Here is a 15947-nt window from a genome sequence, read left to right as displayed (position 1 = left end):
GAAAATAACAACTGAAAACAGTCACTAGTTAAAAGAAGTAAAATCAGTCGAACCAAAAATAGCAAATGAAACAGTCGATAGTAAAAAGTAGTCATTTACTAAACAGTCGATAGTCAATTTCAATCGAAAACAACCCAACGTCGTCCCCAACGCTAATTTAAAGGAACCTCACTTAAAATATTAAAATGTTTCTTTTAACTTCTTATATATCCCTTTAGATATGAAACAGTCGATAGTAAATAGTAATAAAATCACTCAGACCGAAAATAGCGACTGAAACCAGTCGACTGAAACAGTCACTAGTAAAAAGTAGTAAAATCAGTCGAACCAAAAATAACGACTGAAACAGTCGTTAGTAAAAAGTGGTCAATTACTAAACAGTCGATAGTCAATTTCAATCGAAAACAACCCAACGTCGTCCCCAACGCTAATTTAAAGGAACCTCACTTAAAATATTAAAATGTTTCTTTTAACTTCTTATATATCCCTTTAGATATGAAACAGTCGATAGTAAATAGTAACAAAATCAGTCCGACCGAAAATAACAACTGAAAACAGTCACTAGTTAAAAGAAGTAAAATCAGTCGAACCAAAAATAACGACTGAAACAGTCGTTAGTAAAAAGTGGTCAATTACTAAACAGTCGATAGTCAATTTCAATCGAAAACAACCCAACGTCGTCCCCAACGCTAATTTAAAGGAACCTCACTTAAAATATTAAAATGTTTCTTTTAACTTCTTATATATCCCTTTAGATATGAAACAGTCGATAGTAAATAGTAACAAAATCAGTCCGACCGAAAATAACAACTGAAAACAGTCACTAGTTAAAAGAAGTAAAATCAGTCGAACCAAAAATAGCAAATGAAACAGTCGATAGTAAAAAGTAGTCATTTACTAAACAGTCGATAGTCAATTTCAATCGAAAACAACCCAACGTTGTTCCCAACGCTAATTTAAAGGAACCTCACTTAAAATATTAAAATGTTTCTTTTAACTTCTTATATATCCCTTTAGATATGAAACAGTCGATAGTAAATAGTAATAAAATCACTCAGACCGAAAATAGCGACTGAAAACAGTCACTAGTAAAAAGTAGTAAAATCAGTCAAACCAAAAATAACGACTGAAACAGTCGTTAGTAAAAAGTAGTCAATTACTAAACAGTTGATAATCAATTTCAGTCGAAAATAACCCAACATCGTTCCCAACGCTAATTTAAAGGAACCTCACTTAAAATATTAAAATGTTTCTTTTAACTTCTTATATATCCCTTTAGATATGAAACAGTCGATAGTAAATAGTAACAAAATCAGTCCGACCGAAAATAACAACTGAAAACAGTCACTAGTTAAAAGAAGTAAAATCAGTCGAACCAAAAATAGCGAATGAAACAGTCGATAGTAAAAAGTAGTCAATTACTAAACAGTCGATAGTCAATTTCAGTCGAAAACAACCCAACGTCGTTCCCAACGCTAATTTAAAGGAAGCTCACTTAAAATATTAAAATGTTTCTTTTAACTTCTTATATATCCCTTTAGATATGAAACAGTCGATAGTAAATAGTAATAAAATCACTCAGACCGAAAATAGCGACTGAAAACAGTCACTAGTAAAAAGTAGTAAAATCAGTCAAACCAAAAATAACGACTGAAACAGTCGTTAATAAAAAGTAGTCAATTACTAAACAGTTGATAGTCGTTTTCAGTCGATAGTTCCCAACACTAGATTATATGTTCCCACGCATCATGGTTCTACGGATTACTCATAGAGATACAACATATTAGTATTCAGTTTTGTTTCTGCTGCTTTTTTCGTTAGATTCCAGGTTTTATTGAATTAATAGATTATCTTTTCGAAAAATGAAGAATTGCTTCACTAATCGTAAGAAATTAATTATTTTACTTGCAAAAACTCATATCCAAGTTTCAAATTCTGGTCCTGCACAGTCATTATGTGCCCAAAGCTCAAGCATTTAACCCAAAGTTGTCCTCTCGTGTTTTCTGAAAAAGCTGCTGGCAGAACATGCATGTCGATAGTCAAAGAAACTAGCGACTGAAAATAGTAATTACTATTTTCGGTTCGACTTTTTTTCAATTCGTGATGTCAGGCGAAGATGTACGAACCCTTTCCTGTATAAATTGTGAGAGAGGGAAGGACGGAGTTAATTGCTTGGACCAGTTAATTTTATATCTGCTTATATTTTCCAACGGTAGTATAAGCGAGACGGAGATACAAATTCCTTCACGCACTAGCTTTAAAAAAGAAAAGAAAAAAATAATTACCGATTACTATTAACATGCAATTTATAAATTAATTTTAAACGAAGTAGAGTTACTTTTATATTATATTATTGAATGCTCTGTGGATCCGTAAAATAGAATGGAATAATACCCCACAATTCTTTTATCGTATTTTAATGAGTTAATTGCTATTTTTAAATAATATACTATAATTAATATAGACAATACAATAGAACTTAAACATATATCTAATCATAAAAAAAAACGAATCGATGACATAACTAAGAACCAGAACGTTAAAAATCAGTCGATTGGAACTAGTAGAACCAAAAATAGTAACTAAAAGTATACTACTGAAACAGTCTACAGTAAATAGTAACAAAATCAGTCGAACCAAAAATAGCGACTGAACGTCGATAGTAAAAAGTAGTCAATTACTAAACAGTTGATAGTCGTTTTCAGTTTATAGTTCCCAACACTAGATTATATGTTCCCACGTATCAGATAGAATTCTGTCATTTTTCAGCTAGAATAATGCCAATTAGTAAAATGAGAAGGAAAAATTGGAGCTCAGGGTTTAAAACGAATTTTACGTTTTTGCAAACTGAATTTGGCAATATATTCGACTGTTTTATCGGAAGGAGTATAGACGTCAGTCCTTCATTATACCGATTAAAGTTACCAAAGAAAACGCGAGGATTTGCGCGTAAAGCTGCTGAACCGTCATCCTCGCAAGGCGCATTTGTCAGGATCTGGTCACATCTAATTTGAACCGAAAATCCGTTCTGTTCCGAACAAAATCGCAATTCTCGGCGCCAGTTTAATTAAACGAACAGCAGCAAATATTTGCCCAATTCGTGAAATAATTTAAAACTTTGAAAATATACACAGAAGTGGTATAAACGTTAAATGGCGTTCGACTTTCGGCCTATTATTTTAAATTTCAATGTTCACCTTCTCGTATAAATAAATGTATGACTTTTTAACAAACGGCCGTAGAGAAATGTTGCCTTTAATCTCGCCAGGGGAAGATCACGAAAAGACTATAAATTTAAACCGAAAAATGCTCGAAACAAATGTTTCATTAAGATTATATTTTCTGGCCTTTCTGGAACACGAACTGTAAATTATCAGGAACATTTTAAACATGTTCCGCTTTTTCGAAATGGTTTTACATTATATTGTTTTTTTATTTTTTGACATATCTCAGTCACATTAACCATACTAATATTCAGTGTAGCTACAATACACTAAAAATATTTCCAATAAAACCGTAGCAACTAAATATTTAATAATATCAATAATCTACCTCTTTTAAGTCAGTTTACTGGCTCCCAATTATCTCATTGCTGTTCGAACTAACCGACCAGAGAATCGTTATTTTGTGTAAGCAAATGTCAAAGTTAATGTAATTATTATATTAGGTCGTTTAACAATTATCTTCACTAATAGACATTGGGGGTTTAAAACGAATTTTACGTTTTTGCAAACTTAATTTGGCAATATATTCGACTATTTTATCGGAAGGATTATAGACGTCAGTCCTTCATTATACCGATTAAAGTTACCAAAGAAAACGCGAGGATTTGCGCGTAAAGCTGCTGAACCGTCATCCTCGCAAGGCACATTTGTCAGGATCTGGTCACATCTAATTTGAACCGAAAATCCGTTCTGTTCCGAACAAAATCGCAATTCTCGGCGCCAGTTTAATTAAACGAACAGCAGCAAATATTTGCCCAATTCGTGAAATAATTTAAAACTTTGAAAATATACACAGAATTGGTATAAACGTTAAATGGCGTTCGACTTTCGGCCTATTATTTTGAACGTTGCTCGCCCAATCACCGAAACCGAAACAATTGCGGGTTGTTTACTTTCCAACAAACTCAATATAACTGTTCTATAAATAAATACCAGTTTATTCTAATTGGACATTTAAATATTCGTTTTGTTATAGTGCGGTGCAATTTGTTTTTTGGATTTTTTAATTTACTGATTGTAGTTCGTTAATTCTATTAAAAATTTGAAAGTCAACGCTCATTTGTCGAAATATTATTTTTTGACCATTTTTAACGTTGGATATATTCGATATATAATTATATAATTTTAGATGTATGCAACACATAATGCACAATATCGAAATATATTAATATAATATGGTTAGATATTTTATATTGTCAAAAGAGGAGAGTTTTACAAGTCACTGACTTCTTGAACGAAATATATTTTTTAGACAAAGAAGTTAACCTGTTACATCATTCATTCTTTACACGAGTACTTATATATTGACGTAACAGTCTTATGAATGCTTAGATTAACACCCCATAAAGCTTTTAAACAAACTACTCTTTTTCATCCTTATTGTTATCTTGTTTTGTTTGTTTTTTAACTATTTTCTTAGGCCTGTGTTAAATCCTTGTTAATTGTATTATCATAGTTTATCATTTTATTTACTGCAACTTTTTTTTGTCTATAGTATACTCTGCGACTACACTTTTTTTTTCTCTCTCTCTCCTGTTTTTACTTATTTATCTTCCTCCTCATTTTCTTCCTTCTTGTGTCTTATATTATCTTTGTTGTATTTAGTTCACTTTCAGTTTCACTTTAATTCTTATAGAATCTACTCTTCTTAACTAATAACGTACTACCTCTTCTAAATATGGTATTAATAGTCCTGCCCTTCGCTGGTTAACCAAATATTGTTTAACTGTTGACAAAGTTGCTCCTACTTATTTCCCTTATTTGTTTCATTCTTTATTGGACCTCCATTGATTCTATAATTTCGATTAATTTATTTTGCTTATCTATTATGCCTTTAATAATTTTATAAAGTTATCTCTCTCTAATTCCTATATCCCACCTATACCTATGCGTTTTATTTCATCACGTTATTGTTGTTTGATTGTACTTTTCTGTCCTCCATTTTACAAAAGGTAGCCGGGATCCGCATGGTACCAATCCACTTGTAGATGTACACATGGTGGCCCAAAGTTCGCTACACTTCGAGAGAAGTATTTGTAAATCATCCGGATTTGTCAAATCCCTGTGATTTTTTTTTATAACATCTTTATTAGATACGCTTAGTACACTCTTAATTATTATTATTACAATTAATTTATTACTACTTTTCCTATGTGCTTGGATTAATTAACAAGCAAGACGAGTACGAGAAAATACATCAGTATGTATTCCTCAATTATAAAATTATAATTATTTATTAATTATTAACTTATAGCTATAGTTCACACTAATAATACACACTAAATGTTCACACAAGTTCGTATGGTTTTGTTCGTTTCAGTCTCCTGACATCCTGTGCGCTGTCCAGCAGTTGTATTGCTTCCACGTTAGAATGATTTAGTAATCTTCTTTCGTGTTTCAAGGCGAAATCCTGCACAACTTCGCAAATCCATTTGATTTCCAGGTCATCGTGCAGTTCTTCATTGGTTACATAGCGATAGGCATTGGTAATCAATCGAAAAATCTTGTTTTGACAGCGCTGTATGACTAACTGATTTGAATATTTAGTGCAACCCCATATTTGCACCCCATAGCTCCAAATTGGCTTTATAATTGTATTATAGATCAACCTCTTTGATTTTAGATCAAGTTGAGAGTATCTTCCGACTAACCAGTATAGTTGTTTTATTTTGGTTCTAATGTGTTTTGATTTTTGTCTAACGTGATGCTTCCAATTTAATCTACCGTCAAGATGGATTCCAAGGTATTTTGCTGATTCTGCTTGAGGAATCGGGCATCCGTTGAGTGATATAATTAAGTTTTTATTATTTCGCCTTAATGCAAAATTAACGTGGGCAGATTTGGAGCTATTAAGTTGAATTTTCTAATCTTTTGTCCATTTGTAGATTTTGTTGACTGCCACTTGCACTTTTTCTATTGCCCTAGGCAGAGATATATCTTTTGCCATAATAACTGTGTCATCAGCAAAGGTTCCAAGAAGTGTTTCTTTTATTGTTTTAATGTCAGCAGTGTAGAGCAGATACAGGAGAGGTCCTAAGACGCTACCTTGTGGAACTCCAGCCGAGATATTTTTAAATGTCGAGAACGCGTTTTCGTGCGATACTCTAAATTTTCTTCCGAATAAATATGACTCCAGCAATTGACAATAGTTACGCGGTAACAATTTGCTCATCTTACAGATTAATCCCAAATGCCAAACCCGATCAAAAGCTTGTGAGACATCCAGGAATATTGCAAGGCAGTATTTATTTTCTTCAAACGCTCTTTCAATAGCCGTTAGCAGTTACTCTGTGTACTTGATCGATAGTTGAATGGTGATTTCGAAAACCAAACTGGAAATCTGATATTGTTACCAAATGTTTAACACGTTTATATATCAGCTTCTCAAATAGCTTTGGTATTGCAGGTAGTAGCGAAATAGGCCAGTAAGATTCGACTTGTTCTGCAGGTTTGTCAGGGAATCCTTGTGATTGACTAAACCAAATGTCAATACTAAATCACAATAACGTCACATTATAGCAATAATTATATTACAACTAAGTGTTACTCTTAACTTTAGCTTAGGTACTTCAATTTTATTTTAGTTTGCGAATGATATGGATATTGATACAAGTACAATAGTAATAACAAATTAATTTATAAATTAGGATTGTACCAAGCATATCTAATCAAGCTGAAAAACCAATTATAATATTTAAAATATAGACTATTCAAAATTATTTTGTACATACGTCATCTAAATTTGTGACGTCAAAACGTCGCAATGTTGCCGCATCAACACTGAGTTTTATTTTAGTTTGACTTTGACATGCAACAAAGTTCTAATATAAATATAATAATTAAACAAAAATGTTATCAAATATAATTTATCTTAACATTATAGTACATCTAAAACTACAGCTAATTATACAGCCGCAATAGTTTATAGATTAGAGTTGGTAAGCTTTTATCAATATTGCTTTCAAGAATCCTGCATACATCTGACAACCGGACGACTTTGACAGACTCATTCATTTACGTGTTCGAACTAATCAGATAGCATTGTGTCTCTTTTTAACTAGAATAAAATGAGAAGGAAAATATTGTCTGTTTCTGAAACGAATTTACAAATTGCGACAGACAATATATTAAACATTTTGATGACATATGTACAAAAAACTTGACTATATGTAGAATTTTGATGAAATAGAAAGAAATTTTCAATTTGTGTCACAAATAGATTCTTCATATAAAATTTATGGATATTAGATATATATTCACACTATAATAATCAATACTGTTAGTTTAATTGATAGTGAACTTCAATCATACTCAGTATTCTTTGATTTTTCTAATACCACTTTTTTTTTTCGCCTTAATACAATGACTGACTAGACGAAATACGAATAGAGTGAACTACGAAAAAACAGCTATTTTAAATAAAAGCGATACTCTATATAAAAAACTCTTTTTAGACGGATTTACTTTTCTCAGCTCCGCTGCCGAAACTCTATTTCCAAGTTTTTTAAGTCATTTATTGTGACCTCTAATGGTATCAGCAAGATTAAAAACTTCAGAGGTTTTATTTTTTCGAACCTTTTCAGTCAAGAAAATAAATACAAAATCAATTCCTAACTTATTCCATTCGATAAATTAGGACAACGGAAACTTTTCAGCTTGGTCGGTAAGCCGTAAGCCTGGCGAGAATATGCCTTGCCAGATATTATTTTGTCTTACAAATATTGAAATCGACTTTACAAACTCTATGCCTCATCTCATATACAGATGAGTAGAGAAGAATTTAATAAAGTGCCGTGAAAAATATGGAGATATTAATTTATCTTTAAACTCGATACGCAATAAATTACTTTATTTTGTTCTTTAATTTTGTATATATTATTTTTTTGTTATTATTTAATTAATATATTGTTACTAGTCGTTTCCGTCTAACCTACAATTTGTCTTTATGCTAACTTAAATCTAGGTATATAACTAGGAGGACCCATCGGCCCTCACTCAGTCTCTGGTGAAATAATGTCTATACATGTCACTGCTGAATTTTTTAATATATGCACCTCACTACACAACGCTACACAAGATCAGATGGTTTGATTCTTTTGAGTCTGTGTCCTGTTCTGGTGGTATCCAAAAGTTGCAATGTTTTAGTATTCGTATGAGACTGGAGTCTTTCCTCATGCCCCCTTGCAATTCTCTTGATTTCTTGACTGACTATGGGTATCTGAAGGTCTCGATGTAGGTAATCAGTCCTATAGTATTTGGGTGCACCCACAATACCTCTCAGGACTGTGTTCTGAAAAATTTGTATTTTATTAATATTACTCTTTACAGAAGATCTCCATAATTGAACTCCGTATGTCCATATAGGTTTCAATATTTGCTTATATAATAGCCATTTATTATGTACTGATAATTGTGATTTTCTTCCAATTAGCCAGTACATTTTCCTATATTTCAATTCCAGTTCTTTTCTTTTCTTCTTTATATGTTCTTTCTAGCGAAGTTTTGCATCGAGATTCATTCCGAGATATTTAACGTTGTTGCTATATGGAATGATAGTGTTATTTAATGTCATTGATGCTTGTACGATCTGTTTATAGGTGAACTGCACATGTACAGATTTACTTTCATTAATTCTTATTTTCCAAGCTTGTGTCCAATTATTTATATTGTCACTTGCCTGTTGTAATTTTCGTGAGGCTTCTTCACTATTGTGTCCGACAGCTATAATCGCAGTATCATCAGCAAATGTAGCCATCGTGATATTTTCCATTTGTGGTATATCACAAGTGTAAAGTAGATAAAACATTGGTCCAGGTACACTTCCTATTTTGTATATATGACACAACATTTTCATATGCAGCCGTTTTTTGGCAATTTTGTCCTTCTAATGTTATGTAATACTCGTTGTTGATGGTCCTTCCTTTTTCAAGGTAGTCAATGAAAATGATTCCATGCGCATCCCAAAATACAGACGCCATAACCTTGCCAGCCGACTGTTGCGTTTTCCCACGCTTTGGAGCGGGTTCATCGTATGCAGTCCACTCGGATGACTGCCGATTGGACTTCGGAGTGAAATAATGGAGCCATGTTTAATCCATTGTCACATATCGACGCAAAAACTCTGGTTTATTATGCATGATCATCTTCAAACGCTGCTCCGAATCATCAACTCGTCGTTGTTTTTGGTCAAAAGTGAGCTCGCGCGGCACCCACTTTGCACAGAGATTTCTATTACCCAAACATTCGTGAATGATATGATGTACACTTTCAGTTGATATCTTTAGAGTGTCTGCTATTTCCTTCAATTTCAATTTACGGTCATTCAAAATCATTTTGTGGGTATTTTTAATGTTTTCGTCGGTAACAACCTCTTTTGAACGTCCACTGCGTTCATCGACTTCGAAGCTCATTTCATCACGTCTAAACTTAGTATACCAATCATTGATGGTTAATTTTCCTGGGGCGGTGTTCGGAAACTCGGCATCAAGCCAAGTTTTTGCTTCAACTGTATTTTTCCCTTCAAAAAGTAATATTTTATCAACACGCAAAATTCCTTTTTATCCATTTTTTTAAAATAACAAAAGTTGCTTCACTCAATATGCTATAATTCACAAACTAATGATCCGACAGATGTCAAATTATTGTCAACAACATATGGATTTAATTCGAGTAGCGCCATCTATGTGTCAGACCGATGACTTTTAAATTGATCTGTTATAGCAGTATATAATATATGTGAAAAATTTGAAAATGTGAAAGATTTTAGGGTTTCCCTGGATTTCCCCAGATTCCGTCATCAGATCCTAACTTATTTCCAATGGGACCACCTTGGAATCAAAAAGGAATATTGAAAATCGGTCCAGAATTGACGGAGATATCGTACATTTATATACATAAAGAAATATATACAATCGAACATAGAACCTACTCCTTTTTTGAAGTCGGTTAATATTTTCATTACTATATATTTGTAGTAGTTTTTCTAGGTGCATTTTTGCCATAATACACCAACAATATAATCGGATAGAGTAATAATATTCATGTATATCGTTTCAGTTTCAAATCCTGATAAGATGGGAACGCATCTGAGACAGGTGCTGTGCGAAGCTGAAATGAGACTGCAGGAACTGGGAGGATTGCTCGACGAACCTTGCGGAGCCGCACTGAACACACGTGCTTCTTTTTCGAGTATGTTGAGTGCAGGTTCCACATCATCAGTTACTGGTAAACCAAACGAACATGATTAATACATTATTTTAATTAACATTTAGAAATAAATTGTGTACAATTACAAATTGTGTAAATTGTATTACTAATGTTGATAATCACTAATTTCCGTAATCTTAAGATAAATTAAAAATCTTATCGTATATCGTAAAAATCGTATATATATATATATACACACACAAATCAATTAAAAGTTAGTATAGTAAATACTATACATAGTCTCCTGTAAACTGTTTTTTTTATATTAGAAATAGCATTAGATATTTTCTTGCGCATATTTTATAATGCTTGAGATTGAAGTAAGTAAAAAAGGCGAAAAGTAAACAATAAAACAAAATAAAACCTTATATAAATTAAATCAAAGAATTCCAACAGTCTGAACTAATGTTGCTTGTTGCCTTTGTAGGTTGTGCTGGCGGAGATACGGAAAAGCAAGCAGTGGCCTGGGGTCGGAAGGCGAAAACATTGAAGCGTCTAGTTTTAGGATTCACCCAGGCTAGACCTCCAGATGTACCATCACTGGTAGCTTTGGATATAACGTCCAAAAACACCATCAGCGTAAGACTGGCCGAGCCAACATCACAAGAATCATCAATAACCACAAAATTTCTAGGTAAGAATAATACTATTTTACTAATAATTCTATAACTAATTTACTAACTGGGACATATTTGGACTTATAATGCAGGAACAAATCAGTTTAAACGTAATACTCATAATACGTAATACTAATAAAAGTTTAAACCATCTTGAGCAGAAAATCCGAAATATAATTGAACAAATTCCGTCTACTGCAAAATAAGCTACCCTAACATCAATAGAGAAATCAGAATATGAGGTAAATTACCCTTGAAATTAGGGAATTGCTAAAAGAACGAAAAGCTAGAAAAATATGGCACAGAACCTGATATACTGTAGGAAAACAATATTTAATAGAATTAGTAGTCAGACAAATCAAAAGATTAAAGAATATATACAGGGTTGCTTCGAAAAATATGTAAGTGAATTAATCTCGAAAGCAGACAGAGATTATTCGCTATGGAAAGCAACACGGAGATTTAAAAGACCAATTATTAGAGTACCGAACCTATTAAAAATCATGAAATAGCTTAATTATTCGCGGGACATTTAGGTAACGTATTTCAACCGAATGATATAGAATCTACAATAGATATAAGTCATGTTTGTAAGCCCAATGTAGCTGTAAATCCAATGTAGTAAGCCCAAGTTTCAATTTTCCTTAACTCAGTATATAACAGATGGGCTGAAAAGTCCTGGGCGTAACAATGAAAACGCATTTTTTTATTCAAAATTAGCTTTATTATTCAACGTAATCTCCATCAAGAATCACACAATCATTTCAGCGCCACTCCAACATTTCAATACCACTTTTGTAGAACGATTTATCTTTTGCATCAGAATAGGCCTGTCACCAGTTGCTGTGCACTCGGACGACGGTCGTTTTGATTCCGGAGTAAAGTGACATATCCACGCAAAAAGTTCGGTTTTTTTCTACGTTTAAACATGGCCAAACACCGCTCAGAATCATCAACACGTTCTTCATTCAACGCAATTGTTTTTGATCCATTGTTTTGAAAATAACAAAAGTAGTGTCACACTCAGCACAATAACTCACAAACTTATGAGTATAAAGTCACGAATGGTTAGTACTAACTGAAAAAACGGTGAATGCAATAAAGCTATCGCCATCTATATGTTGGGCTCGGGACTTTTCTGTGTGTTATCTTGACGTTATATCTAGAATACCTGTAGAGTTTTGCCTTACAAGCGTATTATATTATGGCTTCACTGAATGAGTATTGTATGTTTATCCAGCTGGACATTTTGCGGTTTAAACACTGTCGGCTTATTTTCTGATAAATTTCACAATCATTTTAATTTTTCTACAAATATCAGTAAAAATTTGTTTTAATCTGCATAATATCCGCTTCTATACCAACAAGACGGTTTAGTTTATTTTAATTTGTAAATCCTTTGTTTTACGGTTACTTGATTTTAAATATATAAACAGGTCTACCAGTACCGCAAAAGAACTTCAACTTTAATTAAAGTTCGAAACAGTGTACTTGCAACTTTGGGACCTTCCAACAAATAACGCGATAGAAAAGACGTTAATTATACCCACTAGGTAACATCTAAATTTAGCGTAAATAAAGAAAACAAAGGACAACGGGGTTAATTTAGAACTACAGGCTTACCTAAGTAACTTTGTTTTAATTTTTTTTCTATATTATAAGTTGATCAATAGGGCTTTATAAGTAGTATTTTATAAGAGATGGTGTTTTGAATTGAAAAACGGGTAGACACCTGCTCGTTCTGATTGAAGTTTGCTTAAGAATCGGAATATCAGATCGTCGTTTATATTCACTGAGACAAAATTACACTGACTGAAGGACGGGCACAAAATTAGGTTAAGATCAAGGTCAAAGTTCTAAAATTCTTTTTTTTGCATATTTTAAAGTCTCCTTTTACCAACTATGGGTTTATCTGGACTGGACCTACTATTTAACGCGGGCTCCGAACCACGGTCCTCGGCATTAAGCCTATCGGCTGACCAATGATCAACTTACAGATCATACCAGAAAACATCCGGTTTTACCCAGCCTGATTACTGGCGTGACTGGGATAATTTTCCTTGTCGGATTTTACACTCTTGCCTAGGACAATCACAAACATAAGTTTACGATCATGTCCCAGCAGGATGCGAACCTGCGGCTATTGCTACAGTAGGAGGATCGTCCTGTTGCCTTGGCGCAGTGGCCACCAAGCCGTCTTTCCAAGATTCTGCTCATAGATATACATGCCACGTGCACTAAAATGTGATTTTGCTGCGTTGCCACTTATTGTAAATTATATAAATTTCTAGAACATAATTATAGAATTTATTTTTTAAGATTCAAAAATTAACCCAAATTATTCCTTCAAATTCGAGTTCAAATTTTGATAAGTTCGTTGGTATAAATGTCATCGTCTATAAGGTTTAGAAATAATAATAAGAATGTTTATATTTTTTATACAAATATTTAATTTTTTTATTAAGACAAACAAAAAATTAATAGGGTATGTACAATAACAAATATAATTTTTAGGCAATTTTAAGGCATTTTTTGAGTAGATTTCCTGGATCTATCTGAATATGGGAGTTGTGGGCTATGTCATATTAGAGCAGGAGATGAATCGAGATCAAGATAGCAGATGGGTTTCATCAACGTAGTCTTTTGTCTCTCGCCAAATACTTGATCCTGCAACATTCATGTTCCGCTTCCCACCTGAATATCGTCGTAAAATAAATAAATGTTTTATAAACCTGTATTTGTTTAATAAATATATTTTATTGCTAAAAATTGTTTATCTTTTGAAAATTTTTTGCAATTACCAACATATGGAGCTCAAGGTTTATCTAAATTCCAAACAAGAAAGCTGAAGTAACACGTAGGCTAAAAATCCCGGACCTGGCACATAGGTGGCGTTAGTTCTATTGCTTTCATCACTTTTCAGTTAGTACTAACCTTCAAACGAAAGCTGTTCAAATTTCATGATATTCTACTCATAAGTTTGTGAGTTATTGTATTAAGAATTTCACTACACTTATTTTCAAAGCAATGGATCAAAAACAATTTCGTGTTTTCATTTTACACTGATTCTTTATTTGTTATAAGGACGCTCCATCAGAAACAACAATAAAACTTTGGTTTGCTGCCTTCAACGGTGGTCGTAGAAACACCGATAATGCAGAATGTGGTGGACGTCCAAATGAGGTGGTAACACGAGAAAACATCAAATAAAATCACAAAATCGTTTTGAATTATCGAAAAGTGAAATTGCGGGAGTTAGCTAACATCGTAAAGGTATTAGAAGAACGTGTTGGTTTTATATTGCATGAGCATTTGACTATGAGAAAGCTCTGTTCAAAGTAGGTGCCGCATTTGCTCGCTGTTAACCAAAAACAAAAACGTGTTGATGATTCTGAGCAGTATTTGGCCGTGTTTAAAAGTAACAAACCGGTATTTTTGCGTCGATATGTGACAATGGATAAAATATGGATTTATCACTTTATCGGTTGCTGTTAGACGATCGTCATATGAGTGGACAGCAGCTGGTGAACCTCATCCAAAACGCCCGAAAGCACAAGAATAGTGAATATTATATAGCGTTATTGGAGCGTTTATGGGCCGAAATTGCAAAGAGACAACGCACTGTGTCACAAGTCAATCTAAACAATGGTAAAATTATATAAATTGAATTTCGAATTGTTCCCACATCCCCCGTAGTCACAAGATTCGGCTCCCAGCGAATGCTCGCAGACCTCAAAAAAATGCTCACCGATAAGAAATTTCTCTAGAATGAAGAGGTTATCGCTGAAACTGAGGCCTAATTTGAGGCAAAAGGTCCTTCTACAAAAATGGTATTGAAATATTAGAGCCGCGCTGGAATGATTGTGTGGCTCTTGATGGAGATTACGTTGATGAATAAAGCCAATTTTAAATAAAAAAAACGCGTTTTCTCTGTTACACTCGGGACTTTTTAGCCCATGTGTTATAGCTTCCCACATACATTTAAATCAAATCTTGTACTTTAAGTTTATGAATCCTAAGTGTCTTAATACGAAAATTTAAATTGTATATATATAAAAATAGAACTCATTACTCATTGAACAAGCACTGTTCAGAGTATAATTTTTAGTAATACAGTAGATATTATTTAACCTTGTAGATTGTATTGATTATACAGACCCAAAGCTGAAACAATAACTAAACTGAAATCTACGACGGTAATATTCTTAAACATCACGTGCTTAAATAATTAATTTCATGCTTGAAAACATCGGAACTTATTAAATTAAAAAATTAAAAAATTAACAAATATAAAAAAATAAGCGAGGCTTCAATTAATTTTTAAATTATTTTATGTCACATCGAAAATATAAAACTCTATATAAGAAGTGATAAAATCATCACCAATGTAATAATGATTGATGAACTTACATAAACAGAAGGGAAGTGAATTTAAAACAACCAAATTAACTACATTATGCCAACCTACCAGTAAATAACATATGACGTTATTAGAAACTCAATCTTCTGACATTTCTGTTTGCATATGACTTCTGACATATGATGGAGGTAGACTAGCGACATGACTATCTAATTAACCAGATCCAGAATTGATGATATTATACCTTCACCAATCGTCTTCTTCAATAAACATACATTATTTTTAGAATGATAGTATTGGAGTTATTATTCATAAAATATTTTTACAGGATAATACAGAATGAAGGTTAAATTTCTAACAATGTAAAAATAGTTTCTAGTTTAATGTCTTGCTAAATATTCAGCATTAATTATTTATTGTGGAATTAATCGTGTATAATTCGCGTCTTCGACTTCTAGACTATTTTATGCTAATGTGAAAAATTCGCTTTAACATAAACACCAATTGATGGCCTTCAGATCGATATTTATATTATACTCA

The 15947-nt window shown here is 32.8% G+C and overlaps 1 protein-coding gene across 8 annotated transcripts in view; it reads left to right on the top strand.

Moving 5' to 3' along the window:
* wake (ankyrin repeat and fibronectin type III domain containing protein wide awake) overlaps nucleotides 1-15947 on the top strand; it is a 429559-nt gene that overhangs the window by 375564 nt on the left and 38048 nt on the right. For 7 of the 8 annotated variants that reach the window (XM_076414707.1, XM_076414745.1, XM_076414690.1 and 4 more), the window contains 2 exons: nucleotides 10281-10448; nucleotides 10858-11064. In XM_076414707.1, the coding sequence (XP_076270822.1) occupies nucleotides 10281-10448; nucleotides 10858-11064 (375 nt within the window). The remainder of the gene's footprint in view (nucleotides 1-10280; nucleotides 10449-10857; nucleotides 11065-15947) is intronic. The other variant, XM_076414698.1, reaches the window with a different exon arrangement.

Source organism: Rhynchophorus ferrugineus, unplaced genomic scaffold (genome assembly GCF_030347505.1).
Source record: "Rhynchophorus ferrugineus isolate W39M unplaced genomic scaffold, kcgeb_rfMv2 rfM1, whole genome shotgun sequence".
NCBI classification, from domain to species: domain Eukaryota; kingdom Metazoa; phylum Arthropoda; class Insecta; order Coleoptera; family Curculionidae; genus Rhynchophorus; species Rhynchophorus ferrugineus.
This window is presented reverse-complemented; position numbering and strand designations above follow the sequence as displayed.